The 22,317-nt window shown below is 43.1% G+C and overlaps 1 protein-coding gene across 2 annotated transcripts; it reads left to right on the top strand.

The window, feature by feature from the left end:
* The first annotated feature begins 192 nt into the window (after positions 1–192).
* SART3 (spliceosome associated factor 3, U4/U6 recycling protein) lies at positions 193–22,249 on the top strand. Of its 2 annotated transcripts, none has more exons than XM_075012306.1 (19): positions 193–639; positions 3,404–3,530; positions 4,601–4,705; positions 6,853–7,037; positions 8,394–8,499; positions 9,650–9,774; positions 10,302–10,457; positions 12,531–12,669; positions 13,102–13,209; positions 13,649–13,726; positions 13,968–14,026; positions 14,797–14,906; positions 15,170–15,282; positions 15,778–15,854; positions 16,216–16,384; positions 17,234–17,694; positions 18,964–19,116; positions 20,366–20,553; positions 21,247–22,249. In XM_075012306.1, the coding sequence occupies exons 1-19, from the start codon at positions 439–441 to the stop codon at positions 21,425–21,427; spliced, it is 2,841 nt and encodes a 946-aa protein (XP_074868407.1). In that variant the 5' UTR covers positions 193–438; the 3' UTR covers positions 21,428–22,249. The 2 variants fall into 2 exon arrangements, with proteins under 2 accessions (XP_074868407.1, XP_074868408.1); XM_075012307.1 differs by having other exon boundaries at positions 194–639; positions 17,237–17,694.
* Positions 22,250–22,317: the final 68 nt, after the last annotated feature.

Genomic DNA, 22,317 nt, shown 5'->3' with positions numbered 1-22,317 from the left:
TATTACAGTGGATCCCATCCTGCAGTGAGGGTGGGAGGATGAGCGGGAACCTGAGCCATTTGCTATGGACTGGGCTGAGCAGAAAGCCCATGCAACTCATGGGCTGGTGCGAGCAATTGCCACACACCATATGGCGGCGAAGCCGGGGACCTTCGTTAAGCCATTGCAAAGGGACCTTCCCTAAGGTCCCGACGTGCAAAGACCCGAGTAGGCCTCGCAGGTGCCTGTAGAATTCGGTGCACAAGGAGGCCGTAAACCCGCACTCTGGAATGACCGTTGCTGCAGAGCGATGTAGGACGAGCTGCAGGCGACCCTTCGCGCTTCTCTTCAGGTGCCAGGGCGGCAGCTGTGCGGCGGCACGTCGGTCAGGCGCGACAGAGGCAGCCCCCGCGGCTTGTCCGAGCTCGGCTGGCCGTGCGCAGCGGTGAGCTGCTCAAGATGGCGGCGTCGGTCGGGTGCGAGGAGGCGGCGGCCGCGGCGGCGGCGGAGGAGGAGGAGCAGCAGCAGCAGGGGCAGGAGGGGAGTCGCGAGTCGGAGGGGGAGTGCGGGGACGAGGCGGAGGCGGACTCGGACTCCTCGGCGGATGGCGAGGATGAGGAGAAGGAGAACGAGGCCGAGATCCAGAGGCTGGAGGAGCAGGTGGGGGAGGGGAGCCGCCTGTGGCCGCGAGGCCCGTTGTCCCGCGCGTGGACTGCCGCGTGGGCCCCCTAACGACTCTCGCGTCTTTGTCCGGGCCGACGCTGGATATATACCCGATGTGTCTGGGGAGCCTTGTGCCCCATTATTGTAGGTTTTGTAATCCGAGGTTGGCCACCCGCTGTCCCTCCCCACCCCCACGCCCAGCGCCTTTGTTTTTAATTTGTGTCGCGTGAACTTGATTTCAAACGTTACTTTTTGAACGTTTTTCCAAAAAAAAAAAAAAAAAAAAAAAAGTCTGAGCCTCCCCGGGTTGAGGACTAGTCAGTATTGTTCAGGTGGTAGCTCAGTGGCTTGAGCATTGGCCTGCCGAAGCCCGGGTGGCGAGCTCAGTCCTTGAGGGACCCATTTAGGGATCTGGAGCAAATGGATTTAAAAAAGAAAAAAAGGTCTGTCGGGGCGGTGGTAGGTTCCGCCGTGAGGGTAGGGGACTGGACTGGACGACCCGTCCCTTCCGGTTCTCTAAGATGGGTATGTTTCCATAAGATGCTTAAATTTACAGAAAGAGCAAGTATAATCTGAAGTATCGGAGAGGCAGTCATGTTAGATTGTATCTTGAAAAACAAAAAGAAGTCCTGGGGCACCTTGTAGACTAACAGATGTTTTGGAGCATAAGCTTGAGTGGGCAAAGACCCGCTTCGTCACAAAGCGGGTCTTTGCCCACTCAAGCTTATGCTCCAAAATGTCTGTTAGTCTGTAAGGTGCCACAGGATTTCTTTTTGTTTATAATCTGAAGGAGTGGGTCTAGTCCATGAAAGATCATCTAACAAATTTGTTATTCTTTAAGGTGCTGTGGGACTGCTTGTTTTTTGAGAAACAACAAGGAGTCTGGTGGCACTTTAAAGAGTAAAAAACATTAGCGTGTTAGATCATAAGCTTTCTTGGGACACAACACACTTCATCCGATGGTGTAGAGAAAAGAAAGGGATACACTGATAGGCTTGTGACATCAGTGCTAATTAAATTAAAGTGGATGTGGTTCATCTCCAACAGGGATGAGTAGGTGTGAGGGTACTTGAATGGTAAATTATGTCGTGTAATGTGAGAGCCACTCCATGTTTTCATTTAAACCTTGCTTTAGTGTGTCAGATTTGTATATAGGAATTCCAGCCCATCAGTTTCTCATGGCAGTTGTTTTTCCTCAGTCATTCTCTGCCCTTTCTATGCATCTAGTTGTCTTCATCTGTTAGGATCTTTAGGGCAGGGACTTCTCTTCTTGAATATCAGGAATGGGGAACCTCTTTTGAGCTGGGGACTGGTGAACGGTAGACAAATCAGTCTGTGGCTACAGAAGTATGAAGCAAAAAAAAACCCACACACTTCACTGATGTGGTTATTGAATGTATGAGGGCCAGGGTTATGGGGTCTGAGCAGGAGGCAGGATGCAGAATAGGCTGGAAATTGGGGGGTGGGATGGTGTCTGGGTTGGAGGAAGGGGGTAAGAGCAGGCTGGGAATTGGGGGGGTCTGGGTTGAAGGAAGGGTGCAGGAGCAGGCTGTTGGTGGGGGAATCTGAGTGGGAGGTGAGTGTAGGAAAGGGTCTGGGGTCTGGGTGGGGGTGTGTACAGGAGCAGGGTGGGGGTGTATGTGTATGTGAGAGGAAGGCTGCAGGTCAGTTTAGAGTGTGGGGTCTGGAAGGGAGGAGTCAGGGTCGGGGTGGGAGTCTGGATGGGAGGAGGGTGCAGGAGCTGTCTGGGGATGCAGGGTCTGGGCAACAGATGCAGCTTACCTTTGGATGCAGACAGCTCTGTGCCCCCTTATCTCTGCTCCTGGGCATCCTCCCCCCTCCACTGGTCTGATTGGCTGGAATTCCAGCCAATCAGAGCAGTGGTAGAAAGCCTCCAGGCAGGATGCACAGGCTGCTGCTGCCCTCCCTGATTGGGAGAGCAGCGGTGACCGGCAGCAGAAGACGGAGCTGGGTCAGGGTTTGGCTGTTTTGGGATGGAGCTGCTTCCTGCCATCTGGCCCCTAGTGGAGCCCTCAGTCTGGATCCAGACTGTGGCTTTCCTGGTCAGGCCCGCGAGGCCTGTGGCTCTGCACCCTCCACCCTGGCATGGATTAGAGGGGAGCCCTGAGCCATGGATTTCATCGTATAACTAGCCCTTTCTATCAACAGAAGGGCCCCCCAGAACGTCCAGACCGGCTTTTTGTTGATCTATGTTGAAAGAGGCGTTCTTTCTTGTTGAAAGCTGTACAGTTGTCCACAAAAGTGCTGCATTTTGTGACCTTATTGTCAGCAGAATGCTGTTGGGAATCTGGATGCTCTGTGGTTTTTGTCAGCAAAAAGGCTCTTTTGTCGACAGAGCCCTCTAGGCTAGACATAGCCTTGGTTTAGTTTAGCTTATGTTGCTTGGGGTTGTGAATAAACCATCCTCTGAGTGAGGTAAGTTATACTGATACAAGCACCAGGGTGGACAGCTTTGTGTTGTTGGGAGAGCTTCTCCTGCTGAGATTGGTGCTGGTGCTGTTTGTGGGAATATTAATTAAGTCCACAGAGTGCTCCATGCAGTTGCCTGAGAGCAGCATGACTAGAGCACTTACACATGCGCTGCACTGAGCTCCCTAATATGGCCATGTCTTCAGACACTGATGTTCATAGAATCGATGGTCCAGTCTAAGATAGAACTCCAAAGTTCTGTATCCTTGTTTCATGCTCCCGCTGCTAGACGTACTTTGTCTTACGTTTCTTTAAATTTAATTTTTTAAAGCTTTCCATTAACGCATTTGACTATAACTGTCACTTGGACCTGATAAAACTGCTCCGCCAGGAAGGAGAGCTGGTAAAGCTTAGAAGAGCCCGCCAGAAGATGAGTGAACTCTTCCCACTTACTGAAGGTACAGGAGGACTTTAGCTCACCCCAGACAATGTTATCTTTGCCCTCTTCCCCCAACTTCCCCTTCCCCCACCCCCACTTCTTTTTTTGACAGCTAAACTGAACTTTTTCCATGAGATCAAATCAGGTATCTTTGGGGATTACTGTTATGTGGATACTTCTGGCTATTATGTCTAGTGTTGAGCCATACAGATTTCTGCCAAAAGGTTAATATTTAGTAATCTTCTGAATATGATGCTAATGAAAGTGACAGATAAACTTTAGCCTGCAGCTTATTTATTCATTGGTGGTAAAGACAGCAGGTGGGCAAGCTTCCCTACAGGCTGATCTGGTTTCGCCCTGACACGGAAGAAGCTCTTCCGGGAAAGAGGGGGAGAACCATCCCTGTGGGTAGTCAGTGATTGGCACCTGCAGTGTATCCTGAAGGATATCATTTGTGATAGTGAGTCTTGTGCTGTGGACCATTGTTCACTCAGCACTAGTTAACCTGTGGAACTCCTTGTCAGAGAAGACCATGAAGGCTGGGGCTATAACAGAATTTAAGAAAGAGCTAGATAAATACATGGAGGTTAGGTCCATAAAAGGCTATCAGCCAAGGGTAGGAACGGTGTCCGTGGCCTCTGATTGTCAGAGGCTGGAGATGGATGTCAGGAGGCAAATCGCTTGATTGTTGTCTTCAGCCCACCCCCTCTGGCGCACCTGCCACTGGCCACTGTCAGCAGACAGGCTACTGGGCTGGATGGACCTTGGTCTGACCCAGTATGGCTGTTCTTATGTTTACTGGGAATTGAACTGACATCAATCATATTCTTTTCACTCACAAACATGATAATACTTTGCCTGTACAAATAGAAATTTGCCTAAATATTAGCCATCATGATGATAAAAACTGGCCAGAGCTTTAGTGAAATTAATTATACCTAAGTGTAACATTTTAAAAAAGTGCTACCAGTAATAATCACATTTTCAAACAATTCTGCTTAGTGATGCCAAGTTAAACTAATTTCTTACCTTCTGGAGTCTCTTGAATATTTTTGGTAATGTACCTCTAAAGTTCCTACTGTCTTTTAGAAATTTGGCTTGACTGGTTGAAGGATGAAATAAGGATGGCTTCTGAAAGCACGGATCGGGAAAAGGTTTATGAGCTATTTGAGAGAGCTGTAAAAGACTATATCTGTAAGTTGCAAATGCATCCTACAAAATAAACATATTTAGTTTTGCATTCAGATCATTGCTTTTCCTAAGAAGGTGTTTTCTTATTGTTAGTATGAAAGTATTAGAAGTTAGAAGTATTTGTGTGAAAATACTCCCTAAAGATCTGGGAGGAAGAGAATATCTGTTTAAAAATAGTAACTAACAATCTGTTCGTGACATAGGTTGGCATTTTCAAATTTGTGCAAATAGGAGAGAGGTCATTGAATGATTCAGCTCTGTTGTATCATTTCAGTGGACAGCAGATGGCTAACACTACATTTTCTGGCTTTGTATTATGCTGCTACCTGATGACACGTCTTTTCCTAAAGCTACTGAATCCAGTTTCCCATAATTAATTCTTTTTTTTTTGTTTTGTTTTTAGAAACTGTTTTTGAGGCTTATTTTCAGTGCTTTGCATTTTTTGTAGACCCTATTTTGTTAGTTCCTGCTGTCTTTAATGCATTTCATTGTCTGTAAAAACTTGTTCAGAGTGGGTTATCATTAATATCCCAAAGAAACCATGCGTTATTAACCAACCTACCGAGTACCTCAGCCAGCCCACTCTTCACAGCACTGGACCATGGGGACACTAATTAAAAGAGACAAAAATTTGTGCTTTTCATTGAGAGACAAATTAGAATAATGGAATGTCAGGCTGGAAGGGACTTCAGGGCACCCCAGGCTTAGACTGGGTCAGATACCACCATCCCTGACAGGTGTTTATCCAACCTGCATTTAAAAAAAACAAAACCCTCTAAGGACGAGGATTGTACAATCCCTTTTGAAATCTGCTCCAGAGATCAGCCACCCTTACAGCTAGAAAGTTTTTCTAGTATCTAACTTAATTCTCCCTTGTTGCAGATTGAACCCATTATTTCTTGTCCTGCATTTACTGGACAGGGAGAACAACTGATAACCACTCGTTGTATTAGAGCCCTTACTATGAGCTCTCACCACTGTTGAGTGCGACAGTTACCTCTCATGTCTTATGACCATACTGTCACTACAACCCTGGAATGCTAGCCTTTTTTGCAGTGCATCACATTCTGTACTGATTCAATTTATGATCCATTATGACCCATAGAACCTTTCTACAGCACTGCCACCTACCCCATTATTTGCCTTGTAGAATTTGTATTGGATTTTTCCTTCCTAAGTGAAATATTATGCACTTTTTTATTATTATTAAATTGGTTCTTGTTAATTTCAGACCATTTCTCTAATTTGTCAGGATCGTTTTAGTTCCAGTCCTGGTTTTCAAAGTGTTTGCCACCCCTCCAAGTTTGATGTCATCTGAAGATTTTATACTCTATCCTCCAATGATGTCCAAAAGAAATTTAACAATCACCACACCCGCTTCTTCCACCAGGTGCCCTCCCACCCCCAGCCAGGCACTGCCCTCTGAGCCAGGCATCCTCCTACCCCAACTCCACACAAACTGCCGGTGACTTGCCGGAGCCACCCACCCCTGAGCCAGCCGCAGGAGGAGCTGCCTCTGCCGCTGTCACCACAATCTTGTCCTCCCAAGTATTGGGGCTCCGGCGGAGAGGGCGGAGGGCTGTCCATGTATGTGGCGCTGACAAGCCGCTTTGCCACACTGCACTGTCTAGTTCGCCACATATGGCAAACGGACAGCATATTGGCCACCCTTGCTCTATTCCATTATCTAATGAAGCTATTGAATAGTTTCAGGGCTGACTCCAGTGGAGCCTCACTAGCTATGTCCTCCCAGTTTTACAGCAAAGTATTGATAACTAATCTTTGAGAATGGCCTTTCAGCCACTTCTGCAGTAATTTAATTGTAGTAATTTAATTGTTGCCCACATTTCCATAGTTTGCTTATGAGGTTGTTATGTGGGACTGTGTCAAAAGCCTTATACTGTCTCTGTATTTTTAGTCAGCTGTCCACTAAGACAGTGATCTTGTGAAATTGTATTGGGTCCAGAGTGCATCATGAAAAAATACGAGCTTCTCTTTTCCTTTGTGGAAGTGCAGGATGCTAGGAAAGTATATTGTTCGTATGTATGTGGTGCTGTGAGTGTGCTGGAAACTGTACGTTTTGAGAGATGGCAGGGGGACTTTCCCCATGAGAAAACTTTGCTTCATTGTTTCTGATGACTTTTGTTTAGGTCCTGAAATCTGGCTTGAATATGCTCAGTATTCGATTGGTGGCATTGGTCAGGAGGGAGGGATTGAGAAGGTTCGCTCAATTTTTGAAAGAGCCCTCACTGCTGTTGGCCTACATGTGACAAAAGGAGCAGCAATCTGGGAAGCTTACCGGGAGTTTGAAAATGCCATCTTGGAAACAGTACAGGTAAAGTCCAGAATTTTCTGTCATCTCAGTAGTCAGCAGATGGTGTTGTCAGTTTCAGTAGGTGTGTCAAAAATCAATGTATCTGCTCTGCTGCTGTGGTGGTTGTTATCGAGAAGGTGATGTGGTGCCTGAGGTATATCCTTCACATCAAATGGCAAGACTTTGTCACAAATGAAGAGCTTTGGAACAGAGCAGGATAAGTACCAATTGACACTGAAATCGAGAGAAGAAAGTGGGGATGGCCAGGCCACACTCTCAGAAAACTGTCATCCAGCATAGTTTATCAAGCTGTCACATGGAACCCCCAAGGAAAATGCAAAAGAGGAAGACCTCGGACAACGTGGAGAAGGGCTACTGAGATTGAGGGACGACAACTGGGGTACTCCCTGGAGCCAGCTAGAAGTTTTGTCCCAAGGCAGAGTGAAGAGGACATGACTTGTAGATGACTTAAGCTCCACATGGAGTACATGGGTTAAGTAGTAGTAGGTGTGGTGCACACAGTGAGGAATTTCAGTTCAGATATTAGCTTCATTCCTGCTTCTGCATTGGCTTGGCACTCAGAAAAACAACTTTAAATTAAACAAAATGTTTTATTTTCAAACACTTGCTTTTTCTCAGTAAATATTTATGAACGCAACTCACTCATATTTGTTTCCTGTCTTAGGGGACTTTCTGCCTTCAGAACTCATTCACTTTCCTCTTGTGTGTGAATGAATGTTGGATTCCAGACTATTTCCCAAGCATATTTTCTCTTGGAACTATGCAAACACAAAGCCTAAAATATATATAATCTGACAACAAGGCCAGTAACATCCTCAGTCCTGTTTCTTGGTAGTTTACAAAATAGTGTTGACAGAGCTGCTCTCAGAATAATTATAGCTATTTAAATAGGGGTAATTGGAAATCATGGTGTTAAGCAATTCAGTTTTTAGTCAAGTTTGCCAGGGTACCTGAAAGCTTTAGAGGACACATTTTGTGTATGAATTTCAGGAGTTTATGATGTCAGATTAAAAACTGTCTTGCAGTTATGGACATGGGGCTTGTGAATTGCCATTTACCGTACTTCACTGCAAGTACAGTATTAAGCTTGCCTGCCTGTGATTGTCAACATAACTTACACATGTACATCTCAGTTCTTGGTGTGAAATACTTCTTGCATGTCTTAGTCTTCCGACTGAGGATCTTTCATGTTGCGCTTGTACAGGTCTGTCATACGAGATGCTTGTTTGCCATGTGTGGTTTTTAAAGATTGTCATTTGGGTCTCAGATCTGTTATTCAAATTGCACTTGGGTTTATTGTTTATCAACCCAGGCACCAAAGGAGTTGGGTAATTCTCAGTATGTCTTTGTTTGTAGCCAGCTGCTGGCAGTATTCCCTCCCCTGAACAGCAGCAGACACTCTGTGCACAGCTTGAGAAGATTCACATGCTGTTTAGGCGCCAGCTGGGAATCCCATTGCTAGGTAAGAGCAGCTGCAGTTTGGAATACTGCATGGATAAGGCTGTTTGTTCTTTTGTGTGTTGGGCAGTGGTTATGCCACTCAGTTCTCCTTGTGGTCATGTCACAGAACATGCCACTGCAAGGGTTTGAGTTATCAGTCAGAAATGTGTCATTCTGAGGGCTTCAAACATGTTCTGTGTCCCTGGTTTGTTTGGAAATACTTCCGTTTTTGATTGACAGGGTGCTTTTTTTGTGCCTGTACTTGCTGGTACTGAGTACCAGCACTTCAACAGCCCCAGCCATGGGATTGGCCGGGGATGGGTGGCAGGGAACCAGCTGAGTATCGGCTCCTTTTTCTTTCTCTCTCTCTAATACAAAAAAGGCATTGCTAATCGATACCTTGATTTCGCAACACTTATGGACACAGGTTTTGCCACAATTGTGTTATATGTACTTGGATTGAATGCATCTTGCAATTCAAATGAGGAACGTTTTAACAGAAGACACTAAGGCGTGAATACCCCACGGTGATAGGCATGGTATAAGAATAGATGTGGGTGGGATACAGTTCTCTCATTCCGCTAAAGCTTTTGAGGTTTCAACAATTGTTTCCATTCCTTGGAGGGATGAAACTGAGACCTTGAGGTTTTACCAGAAAAATATAAAATAAGAATCTATACCCCCAAACTATCCAAGAACAGCTGATTAGGGTGCACACCTGGAATGTGGGTGACCTTGGTTCTAGGGCCCTGGTCTGCCTAATATGGAGTAATTTGGAGAAATTCCCAACCAGTTTTATGTATGAGCCTAGGACGATGGGTGGGAATAGATACTAGCTGCTCCCCTATCTTAGCTTTTGGTGTTTCTCCTAATATGCGTGTCTCACTTTTTTTTTCTTTTGACTTAAACACAAAAACAGTTTGGTTTGGATTCTTTTCCCTTAAAGCCTTGGAGTGATCCTGCTGTGCTTTTTAAAATAACTAATGGTTGTGAACACAGTTTATCTTGAGTTTGAATTAGATTGCACTATGTAGAAATGGTTACCTCAGCGCCTTAACCAAGTGGCCAAGCTATGTCGCCTCTCCATCTAGGCTAGGTTTATATATAAAACTTTCACATTACTTAGTGAGATAACTGTTTCAGTCGCTTTGGTTCTTTGTCTGTATGACTAGACATGGAAGCCACGTATGCCGAATATGAAGAATGGTCAGAGGATCCTGTACCCGAAGCAGTAATAAAGAACTACAAGAAAGCATTGCAGCAGATGGAAAAGTGTAAACCATATGAAGAGGCTCTGGTAACTATTTTAAGCATGTGATGGGAAACTAAAGAACCTGTTTTTCCTAAGCAACCAGAAAAGTAAACTAGTCACTTTAAAAGTCCTCTTTAGCAGTAAACAACATAACAGAAACTTTCTAGTTGTTTATATTATCATAAATAGTATTGGGAATTTTATAGCAGCCTGAAATAATACTGTCTGGCAGTGAAACCTGCATCAAGAATCACACTACAATATTCATATGGCATCCGTTGTAATGGTTAGTTTCAAGACCCTCCAGATATGGTGACCCAGTAGGGGCAGAAGTGTGTGTTTGAACCCTTCCAAAGCCTGACCTATGTTCAGAGAGGTGAAAATCAAAGGCCAGAATCCAGTTCTGCTGTGTAGAATTCTCCCAGATCAGTTGGTGGTTTTGAGGCTGAAATCTTGCTCTTTAGGATATTGTCCTTGGCCTGTAAAATGCTGTTTTTATTCAGGGTTGATCTACTTGTCTTTCTGCCAAAGTGTGACTCTGTTTGCTTTTTGGACTCCTGTTTGTGTTCTAGCTGGTTGCTGAAACACCAAAGCTAGCAGAGTATCAAGCCTATATTGACTTTGAAATGAAAGCAGGGGATCCAGCTCGCATTCAGTTAATCTATGAGCGTGCTCTGGCTGAGAACTGCCTTGTGCCGGATTTGTGGGCGCGTTACAATCAGTATCTGGTAAGGAAAGCAAAAGTATATTACGTTTACCCTGTTCTGTCGTTGTCTGTCTTTAGATTCAGCGTAGGATTCTGCCTCCGTTTCCCTTCTTTCACATAAGCTGTCAGGGCAAGTAACCAGAAAGCTGCGACACGTGACTAGATGTCCCGTTGTTTGGGGTTTTGACTTATAGAGGCATCTCTTACCTTCCATCCCTTTACAGATTTTTCATACATGTTATCTGGTCACCTTAAGTTGCGTCAACTAGTTTTCACCAGTATCCATTTAATTTTTCTCAGGGCTGTATTTATTGTTCAAACACAGGCATGGTTTGACAATGATGAGAACAGATAAACTGTGTCCTGCCATCTGGTTCATCCCTGTGTGTTTTGTATGTGGATGAAAAGTGGTTAGAGGCAACACTCAAATAAGAGTCCTGGCTAATTCTGAAGTGGAGACATACCCATATAGATCTGTTTCCTAGTCTTCTGTGTGGCCTTCTGGAAGGCATCACATGGGGTGTCATATCCAGTTCTCTTAAAGAGGCCATCTCACACTGTGATGCTAAATTTATTTTTTCGTTCTTGCATTTCAAACCAGTGAGAGGTAACTGGGGATTCATTTAAAGCTTTTATTACAGTTGTCTCATTAAATATAGTAGCACAGCAGAATGGGTTAATAATTGATTAGTCATGGATTGTGTTAATTTGAGAGTGGGCTAATATTATACCCTGTTGCACAGTATCATATCTCTTCTCCCTTTTGAGGTGGTCAGCTTGACACAGCAATTCTCAAAACATTTACATAAGAACGGTCACACTGGGTCAGACCAAAGGTCCATCTAGCCCAGTTTCCTCTCTTCTGTTAGTGGCCAATGGCAGGTGCCCCAGAGGGAATGATTAGAACAAGTAATAATCAGAACGAAACAGCAGAAATGTAGCAGTTTAAAGACTCACAAAATGATCTATTTGACGATGAGCTTCATTTGACAGACCCACTTCACCAGATCGGATGAATTACGGATTGATCTGATGAAGTGGGTCTTTTCCCATGAAGGCTCATTGCTGAATAAATCATTTTGTTAATCTTTAAAGTGCTACATTACTGCTGTTTTTGTTTTGTTTTGTTTGTTGGAGTACAGACTAACATGGCTACCTCTCTGTTACTGTTCAACAGGAGATCATCAGGTGATCCATTCCCAGCTTCTGACCAACAGAGGCAAGGGACACCATCCTGGCTAATAGCCATTGATGGGTCTCCTCCTCCATGTATTTATCTAGTTCTTTTTTTGAACCCTGCTAAATCCTGATCTTTATAACATCCTCTGTCAAGGAGTTCCACAGGCTGACTGTGCGTTGTGTGAAGAAGAAGTATTTCCTTTTGTTGGTTTTAAGCCTGCTACCTGTTAATTTCATTTGTTTGCCCCTAATTCTTGTGTTATGAGAACAAGTAAATAACTTTTTTCATATTTACTTTTTCAACACCAGTTATGATTATGTAGACCTCTGTCATATCTCCTTAGTCTCTTCTTTTCTAAGATGAGAAGTCTCAGGCTTTTTAGTCTCTCCTCATCTGGCAGCTGTTCCAAACCCCTAGTATTTTTTTTTTTTGCCCTTTACTGAACTTTTTTCAATTCCAAGATACTCTTTTTGAGATGAGGTGACCACACCTACATGCAGTATACAAGATGTGGGCTTACCATGGATTTATACAAAAGCAATCAGAGATTTTCTCTCTTTTTTAAAACAATTCTAAACTTTCTGATTTCTTTTTGACTGCTGCTGCACAGTGAGTGGATGATTTCAGAGAACTATGCATGTGACTCCAAGATCTTTCTCTTTAATCATAATAGCTAATTTGGGTCCCATCATTTTGTACATATAGTTGGGATTGTGTTTCCAATATGTGTTACTTTGCATTTATCAACATTAAAATCCATCTGCTGGTTTGTTTTCCTAGTTTTGAGCGATCCTTTCGAAGCACTTCTTTTCAAGGCAGCATTTTTTTTTTGTAATATATCCCTCTGGGATGGAGGTTTTCCAATGAGAGGGTCAGTGGGCTGTTTTGCATCCTTTAATTCTGTGGTTATTTTAGGACCGACAATTGAAAGTTAAAGAATTGGTACTCTCTGCACATGATCGAGCTGTTAGGAATTGTCCTTGGACTGTTGGGCTCTGGAATCGGTACCTTTTAGCAATGGAGAGGCACAGAGTTGATCATCAGTTTGTTACTGGTAAGGAAATAATGCTGTCATTAGTTATTTATCCAGCCCAGAGCTAGCTTCCAAAGTGTAGTGCCTGGATGTTTTCTTGTTGATGAATGCTATTCTACAAGAAATCAGAAATTCGTCTGAAATAGTCTAAAACTAGGTTGGATTAATGGAAATACAGTGGAACCATTTTACAGTAAAGTTTCCTGGAACAACTTCACATTTAAGCATAATTGCATGTTATGTAATCAAAATAAATTTGCAATTTTCATATATTAATTTGCTAATCAGAATTTATTATATGCAGATTCCACTGTATCATTTCGGTTTTTGAAGTATAACTTTTGGTTCATAAAACCACAGAAATAGACACTCCCATCCTCCAGTCTATTGACTTCTGTTATTGGCATATGCAACCAAAGCAAATACGTGTGTGCTTTTATGATTTCCCCCTAGAAAATTTTGAAAAGGCTTTGAATGCTGGATTTATTCAGGCTACGGATTATGTAGAGATCTGGCAAGCATATCTTGATTATCTAAGAAGAAGGGTGGACTTTACACAAGGTAACTATGTATAAACTTATGAGAATAGCTCAATTTAGTTTTAATTCTCTGCACTACTTAGTTCTTAGAAATGGCAGTGTACTCCTCTTAAAGAGCCTCTAATAATAGTGTTTAAGATGCTATTGTGGAGGAAATAGTCATTTGGCGTTTATTAAAATGCAACTTGTACAGTTCACTAAATCCGTTCCTAGCTGGAGTTAGATTGCTTTGTCCCAGAATTCCCTCTCTGTTTTTGGTCTTGTGGCTCTTTTGTCTTTTTAAACTCCGCATGCAGTGACTTTTGCTGAAGTGCAAAATGCTCTTTGAAAAAACAGTTTCTGTTCGTGAAAGTGGATTTCTTCTTTGAGCTGTGCATTAGTGAAGAAACCACAGCAGGCTAAAGCAAACAGAAATCATTATTTTAAGGTGCAGATTGATTTTCCCTTTGTTTTTCCTAAAGACTCAAGTAAAGAACTTGAAGAACTGAGGTCTGCTTTTGCACGTGCTTTGGAATATTTAAAGCAAGAAGTGGAAGAACGTAAGTCGGAGCTTTGAACTGTTCTTTCGTTTCACTTCAGTATGGCTTATTTTCTGCTCTCTGTGTTATATTGAGGCTGACGTGTATTCATTTTTTGATAATGTTCTGATCTTGGAGTACAAATAAAGTCAATCTAGAATGCAAGTCTTACCAATGTAAGTGCTGCCGATACTTAGCTTGGGAATCACTCCTTTTAAATGTGTGTCAGACCACTTTTTTTTTTTTTTTTGGTTATCTGAAGGTTTTAGTGAAAGCGGAGATCCGTCTTGCACTATAATGCAGAACTGGGCAAGGATTGAGGTAATATTTTCATCATCTGCTTGTATTTAAATTGTGTTGCTAGGAGAAGTTATTTTCCTTAGAAATCTGTTTATAGAAGGGTACAACCAGGGGAATGAGCATCACTTGGGTCTTTGTCAGTGACCTGGCTAGCTGAGGCTTTTTCTCTGTTCTTCCACACCGGTCTCATGGTGTACCCGTAGGCATGAGTTCAAAGTCCCCGAGTAGGCAGCAGTCTGATTCAGATTAGAAACAAGATACCTGGTTGCTGTTCCTTGCTTTGCCACAGTCTCATACAGTGTTGGAAAAGTCACTTCTCTCTCATTTTTTCCACATGTAAAAGGGGATCTGTGTCTAACTTGCCTGAGTACTATAATCACAAAGCATTTTGGTTTGCTCAGGTTAAAGGTGCTAACAGTGCATTTCAGTAGTGCCTTGAAAATTTTCCTGTTCAAATAGAGCCTCTATTGTATCATATAAACATGAAGATGTTTTTATATTTTGGGTTCTTTTTAAAGATGTTCAGTCACAAATGAAAACATTTGAAATGAGATGCTCAGAAATATTTAAATGAGATCTTGCATAATACATAACCGAGATATGCCTGAAACCAGAGGCCACTAGTGGGACAAGCTGAGTCTAACTGGAGAAGTTAGCTTTCAATAGTAATAATATATGCTGATATTTGAGTGTCATTTCAAAGGTTTGCAAAGTGTGATGATGAGCCTTTCTGCTTTCCTTTGTTTCTGGATGACTTTTACCTATATTGAGTATTTTATATGTCTTTTTAGGCTCGCCTGTGTAACAATATGCAGAAGGCCAGAGAGCTCTGGGACAGCATTATGACTAAAGGGAACGCCAAATATGCCAATATGTGGTTGGAATACTATAACTTGGAACGGTAAGGACATGAGTTAAGGCAGCAATGACTTAATTTCTGCCTCGGGTTCTCCATTTGCAAGATGGGCATAATGTGGTTCACTGGGTCATGTTTGTTTTATGTTTAAGTGTCTTTAAGACGTTCTAAGATGCTGTGGAATTGCTAGGTTTTGAAACTAGAGATTATGCATGTCATCTGGGAGTGAAAGCAGCAACTACAACTGCTCTCTACTCTCAGGATGGCTGCTGTGAGAGCTGGCTCCTTATTATCTTTCCCCAATTCAGGGCCCATGGAGATACCCAGCACTGCCGGAAGGCCTTGCATCGAGCTGTGCAGTGCACAAGTGACTACCCAGAGCATGTCTGCGAGGTGCTGCTAACACTTGAGAGGATAGAAGGTAACTGTCATAGCTCACTGTCATGTCACTTTCTTGGGTTCATTTAAATCTAAAGTTATTGCCCAGCAGAACTCAGCTGTAGTGAAGTCTCGGCTAGTGAAGCCGTGCTGTGAAAATGGCAGCCCTGAACTGTTGTGGTGCACAGTGCATTTCTTTCAGCTTTTTCAGCTTTAGAAAGAAACCTCTACCTTGAGTGAAGTTCTGGGTAGAAAAAATTCTTTGGGGGTCTGATCCAGAGCCCACTGATGTTCATGGGATTCTTTCAGTTGACGTGAGTGCACGTTGTGTTACGCTGTGCAAAAGGCTTGCCTTGTGTTTAATTTTGTTCTAATCCTGTTAAAGAGCTCTGGGTAGGTTTGGACTTTGCTTTTGCAGTGTCTCACACCATAAGTGGTATTGAGGGATATTTCCAAAAGTTTCACTGTTTTAATAAATGTGTTTTTTTTCCCCTCAGAAAATGGGAAGGTTAAAAACCATTTTTTTTATATCCTACAGGAACTTTAGAAGACTGGGATGCAGCCGTACAAAAAACAGAAAATAGATTAGCTCGAGTTAATGAACAAAGAGTAAAGGTCAGAATTTCTTTATATGAACTATCTGAGAACTCGGTAGGAAACAAGAAGTCGTCCTGTGGCACCTTATAGACTAACAGATATTTTGGAGCATAAGCATAAATTTAAACTCTGCTTGTCTGATCCAGCCCTTGCTGTGGGCTAGATGCTGTGAAGGGTCCAGATCCAAACCATGAGTTCCCCACCCTGGGTTAAGGTCTGTCGTTCAAATGATCCTTCTACTTGGGCTGTGTGTAGACAGCTTAGCAGGAGAATCTTTCTTATTGCTATAGATCCATGCAGCATACATCCAAAGAGAAGTGCTTTAGAAAAAGATATGCTTCCATTTGCAGTGACTTACAAAGCTCTTAAATGTTCCCAGGCTGCTGAGAAGGAGGCTGCTCTTGCGAAACAGGAAGAAGAAAAAGCTGAACAACGAAAGCAGGCTCGGGCTGAGAAAAAAGCTTCAAAAAAGGCTAAAAAAATGAAACCTGGAGACAAACGCAAAGTAGACGATGATGACGAGGGAGAGTGGGGGCAGGAGGAGGAAGGTATAAATTGTGCCTTAACATTTTTTTCACTGCTTACGACAGCAGGCCTTTTAATTGCATCTCTGCAGTCAGTCTGGGACAAGGAAGTGGTGGTGATGGGGGAATTTTGGAGTTGTATGTTCCAAAGGAATCTCATTTTATCTCAACCTGTCAGTCATGAAACTGCCTTTGTTTAATTTTTTTGGTTATCAGTGATCATAAAATGAAATAGGGAATGCATGAATTATTTTAATCATCAAAATAAGTTTAAAAAAAACTCATTAGAAAAGTTTGCTCACTTACAGTTATGTTTTTTGAGTGAAAACACAAATGATCTAAACCCCAATAATCTGACATCTCTCCATTTTTTTCCCCCCAACTCAAAGTGAGTGTCCTCCAACTTATTACAAAAAAATCTGCCTCTCCCTATGTTTTTATAACAGCATCTTAGAAGGTTGAAACAGGTTTCTTGTGGAGTGTCCCCTGGAGGAAGGAATATGCACACACAACCTTCTCAGGGTAGTTTCAGAAAACTGTTGTTTTTTTAAAAGACTGCTATTGCCCACTTCCTTACTCGGAGGCAAACCACATGCTCATACTTAGGGTTTCTGATGAGACAGTAAGAGGAAAAATTTGCCTGCTAACATTGCGCCCCTTTAACGTCGTCACTGTCCTGGGGCAGCTCCACAAGGAGGACTGCTCTTCCTTTGTCTTAGGATCTTACTTGGCACCTGTGGTTCCAGAGGCTGAGCACTTCCCTGGATCAGGCTGTTAAGAGGAAGGCAGTATTTCACTTAATATAGATGTAAATACAAAGTTGCTGCTTGCCAGAATGTGTAAACCACTTAAAGTGCATCTTTCTCCAAAAAGCAGAGCAGCCCAGCAAGAGACACAAGGGTGATGGGGACAGTCTGCTTGTGGATGAAGAAGTGGAAGATATGGAGGTGGAAACTGGCTTGTTTGGGAGAAGTACACCTGCAAGACCAGATGCTTCCTCTAAACCAAAGGAAAAGGCCGCTGCGAGCCGAAAAGAAGCTCCGAAAGTTCTCCATGACAGTTCTAAAGATAACATTACAGTGTTTGTCAGCAATCTTTCATATAGCATGGCAGACCCTGAAGCGAAACTGAAAGAACTCTTTGAGAGCTGTGGGGAGGTGGTGGAAATCCGCCCCATATTTTCTAACAGGGGGTCTTTCCGAGGCTACTGCTACATAGAGTTTATGGATGAAAAATCAGCTCTGCAGGCCCTGGGATTGGATCGCAAGGTTGTGGAAGGGAGGCCAATGTTTGTTTCTCCCTGTGTGGACAAGAACAAGAATCCAGATTTTAAGGTATAATATTTTTTAGTCATTCAGTAAATAACCTGTTGATGAGCTCCCCTCCCCCTGTAGTTTAGCCATAAATAAGGGACGGTAATTATGATACCTTGGTGGTTGAGAACCTACACTGTGATTTTCTTTGGGTGATGCTAGGTAATGTGAAAATGCACTTGACTGGGTAAACTTCCAAAACATTTGCAGAATTCTTGCATCTGCTGTTGTAAGTGAGCCACATGCTAGAGCTGACTTCTGCAGTGATCGGCATACCTCTGACTATCCACGCCTGAGTAAACCCTTCATTGTTTGTGTACTCACTCAGGGTAGTAAACATGTTCTCAAAAATCACCTTGTTGAATATTTTTCAAGTATTTTGTATGATGCTTTTCAAACAGCAGCAACTAGTGCTAGGTACATAATTAATATAGGTTGAATTTCTCTAGTCCGGCACAGTCTCATCTGGCAACATCCGTAACCTGGCATGATTTTATTTAGCCGATGGCCACTTATCATGGCTGTGGTCAAGTTTCCCGTGGTCCCATAAAGCTTGTTTCTAGCCACCAGTCCTGGCTGTCAGTGTTCTGTGCTATTATTTAGCTCTAATTTACCCCAAATGTTTTTAAGAGCCCAGTAAGCAGTGGAAGTGTTGGTGATGCTGCTAGACAGCATTGACCTGTGGACCGACAAATTCTCGTTTTGACACCAGTCAGTTCACTAGGGTGCCAAACTAGAGAGGTTCAACCTATCCAGGGAAAGGTGTGCCCCAAATGTGGTAGACGTAACTGTTTACAGGCGTTGCAGATAGTGTACTTCATCAAGGCAGGGTTCCACTGAGTAGTGTTTGAAGCACATCAGCGCTGCAGTTGACAGCCATGGAAGTATATTAAGTAGCCTTAACATCTTGGTAATGTGTCTGCCTTAGATGCCAGGTAGCTAGCTGCTATATTATTTTAACACTCAAACTACCACATGAAGACATAGTTAGGAATGCTCTTCCTGAACTTGGAGCAGACCTATAACATTGTAGAGATTCATCGGCATGAAACCTTGCTTGTTTAGAGTTCAGAGTGTGAATTCTTAGACATGCGCAGCGATTAGCTATATTGTTGTAGCACCCAAGCGCTCCGGTCAGGACAGAGGCCCTCTTACATTAAGTGCTGTTATAGTCACATAACGCACAGCCCCAGTGTGCTTTGTATTATTGGTCTGAAATTCTGGCATGAGCTTGACATAGTTTCTCTGTCTGCAAAGTGGACAGGAATTCATTTCCTTTTTTTGCCCCAGGTGTTCAGGTACAGCACTGCACTGGAGAAGCATAAACTATTTATTTCTGGTTTGCCATTCTCCTGCACTAAAGAAGAGCTGGAAGAGGTGTGCAAAGCCCATGGAAGCGTGAAGGACATTAGGCTGGTAACAAATCGAGCTGGGAAACCTAAGGTAAGTGTCCAACATTCACGTTAATTCAATATTTTCATTCATCTGAATTTTAAAAGAAATTTCTGAAGGAAACTGTTGGATATTTTGGGTTCTAAAGGTAGGTTTTGTATTTAAAATAAAAAAAAAAAAGGGGGGGAGTTGGAATGTTTTCCCAAGCTACTTCTAATCCAAAACCAGAGTTGTTTGAATTTATACCACCCTTTGTTCAGAGTTTGGTGTAAGCAGGGGTTCCTACTTAAAAGCCATACACTTTACTCATTCATAGCTTAAACAAGGTTGTGTAAGATTGGGTATTTGTGTATGGTCCAGAATGACTCACCCTCAAAGGTTATTCAGCCTTAAAAGCATGAACAGAACATGGGTCCAGATGAAAGTGTCCCAGGGGAGGACAATGGTCACGCAATTAGAAAGGTGAAGTTACACACTTGGTGAAATCACTGCCGGTATCACTAGCTCACTATGCAGTGACGGCTGCTCGGAATCTCCTCCGTTGTGTGGATGGAAGTGATTCCACAGAGCCTCTCCTTAGCCATGTTTAATTTGAAATGAGTGGCGAAACTCTCCCCATGTGGACCATTAACAGTTACTCATCACTGGTGTACAGTGAAACCTGCACAGAGAACCATTGCCTATGGGGAATGCTTTGCTGCTGATGACTTGAAAATATCCCTCTGTGGTCTGTGGAACAAATTTCTCCAACTTGTCAGAGACCATTTCTGCCATGCCCTGTTGATGGTGTTGTCTAAAATAGATGACCTGCTCTTGAAACTAAAGTAACTGCTTTTGCGATAAGATTATGGCTCTGATTTCCACAGTGAAAGTTTTAACCTAGTAAAGCATTGCAGCAGATTCCACGTGGCTCTTGCCCTTGTAGTTGCTTGATAGAGATGTCGATACTCTGATTTTTGCTGGGCTAACCTGTAAGTCTTTCAAACCCTGTGCTCTCAGCCAGGTTGCAGATGCTTGAGTGCTGCAGTGAGGTCTCAGTACTAAGGTAGCTTGAGTGACTGTTTATCTCCTTGCTAATGTACAAAATACATCTCCAGTTAAAAGGGGTCTCCTGAACAGGAGTTAGCAAGGCTCTGCTCTCCAGCACACCTGATCAGTGGGACATCATCTCAGCCACATGTCATACTGATAACCTGTCATTGTCACTTCATTCTTCTCAGCTGACTTAAGTACTGCCCAGAAGCAGTCGTGCAGGAAATATACACTGACACCCATTTGTCTCTGGGCTCTCCTTGTTCAGGGCCTGGCCTATGTGGAGTATGAAAATGAAGCACAAGCCTCACAGGCGGTATTGAAAATGGATGGCATGACTATTAAGGAAAATGTCATCAAGGTGGCAATCAGTAATCCACCTCTCCGAAAATTCCCAGACAAACCCGAGGCAGGGAGAGCCTCCCAGTCTATGGTACCACGACAGATTTATGGAGCGTAAGTATGTGTGGCATGTATTGTGTAGGGCTGCTCAGACAACATCAGTTCTGTAAGGCAGGGAAACATGGAACCTCACTGAAGACAGGTGAGGACAGTGTTTGACAGGTACCACAGATGTGCCTGATGGTTAGGATTTGGGGAGCGGTCCACTCATAGCGTTGGTAATGGGATGTAGACACTTTCCGCCTCGAGTCTAAATCCAGCCCAGTGCAGCAGTGTCTGAAAGCTACCATAGTGGGGCTGGGTGTTGGGATGTGAACCCCTGAGCACAAACTAGCCTGAATTATCTTCTGTTGGCAAATTGGCCAGGCTATGAAATGAGTAGGAAGACTGGGCTCTCCTTTCGTGTCTGAAAGGTGTTCCTACGGATCAGGGTTTCAGGCACACTAGTAGGAGGTTGTGCTGCTGCTGTGTACCTGTTCAGTGGATAAACAGGAGGCTGCCATCTCCCAGACTGTCAGGTATAGTACCTTTTTGCCAGCACTAAATTCACTCTAAGGGCAACAAAATGAAAGCACTGTAAATACCGCATTGCCTATTGAGTAAAACAGTTGAGAAAAGAACACTATTTAAATGGACATTCCTTGTGGCATACAAACCTTTGTTTCTTTCCTCTTATGAGTCAAACAAATGTATCCAAAACACCCCCTCAGAACTCCTTGATGTTCTTAAGCATGCTTTGTCTTTTAGACGGGGGAAGGGCAGAACTCAGCTCTCACTGGTGCCTCGAGCATTACAGCGCCAGAGCAATCTTGTGACAAAGGCTGAGAATGGGATGGTTCAGAACTCACCAGCAACTTCATCCGCATCCCCCGAGGAGCCTAAAAAGATGTCTAATGCTGACTTTGCCAGGATGCTGTTGGAAAAGTGAGCAAGAGTAAAATGAGAAATGCCTTTTTTGGAAGCCATGTTGTGTCCTTACTTATGCTAGCAAGAGAGAGCCAATCACACTCCTGTGTAAATACTTCTATGGACTGTTGCGTTCACCATGATCCAGAAGGGGGCTGTACAAATATAGTCATTTATTTTTCTCTGAAAGCACAGAGGTATGTTTCTTGTTCTGGTAAAATGGCTTTAAATGATCCCTCATATTGAGGGTAGTGGTGAAGAAATCGTCACTTTGCAGATGAGATACAATATGAAGTTTTATGGTGTATTTTTTTTTCCACTTTTTTAAAGAATGAGACGATTAAATGAAAGCTTAATGCTGTGATCAGCGCGCCCCATTGGTCACAAGGGTTCTGTTGGTGATGGTCACTAAGCAGCCTTGATGGCAACTTACTTCTTGCATCCAGTCTGACTTATTTCCCAAGCCATGGGCCCACACACTTCCTTCCAGTTAAAAAGTTCATATGGCAGATGCTAGTAACTTCACCACAATGGCCTATTTTAGTATTAAGGGGGGAGGGGGGGGATGATGTATTCAATCAATGTTCTGCTCCAGTTGGTCTGTTTTTATATTGTGTATTTGTAAATGACATTCAAACTATTATTTTTAAGCTGAATCATTGATATTAGAATCGGTCATTTAGTTTCATGTAAAAGCTGTATATGCTACTGCGGACCATTTTATATTTTGTTTCCTAAATGACTATTCCATGTCTCGACAGTTGGTTTCTGCTTCCTGAATTTTGTTTTGTACACACTGTGAAGTGAAAGTTATTGCTTTATTAAACTAACGTTCTCAAAGGTTTCTTAATCTGTTGCTTTTGTTTAGATATGGTGTCTGATTTGCACTTACCATAAGGTAACAGTGTGATA

The sequence above is a fragment of the Carettochelys insculpta genome, chromosome 18, assembly GCF_033958435.1.
Source record: "Carettochelys insculpta isolate YL-2023 chromosome 18, ASM3395843v1, whole genome shotgun sequence".
Lineage (NCBI taxonomy): Eukaryota > Metazoa > Chordata > Testudines > Carettochelyidae > Carettochelys > Carettochelys insculpta.
The sequence above is the reverse complement of the archived record's forward strand: the minus strand, read 5'-3'. Positions and strand labels throughout refer to the sequence as shown.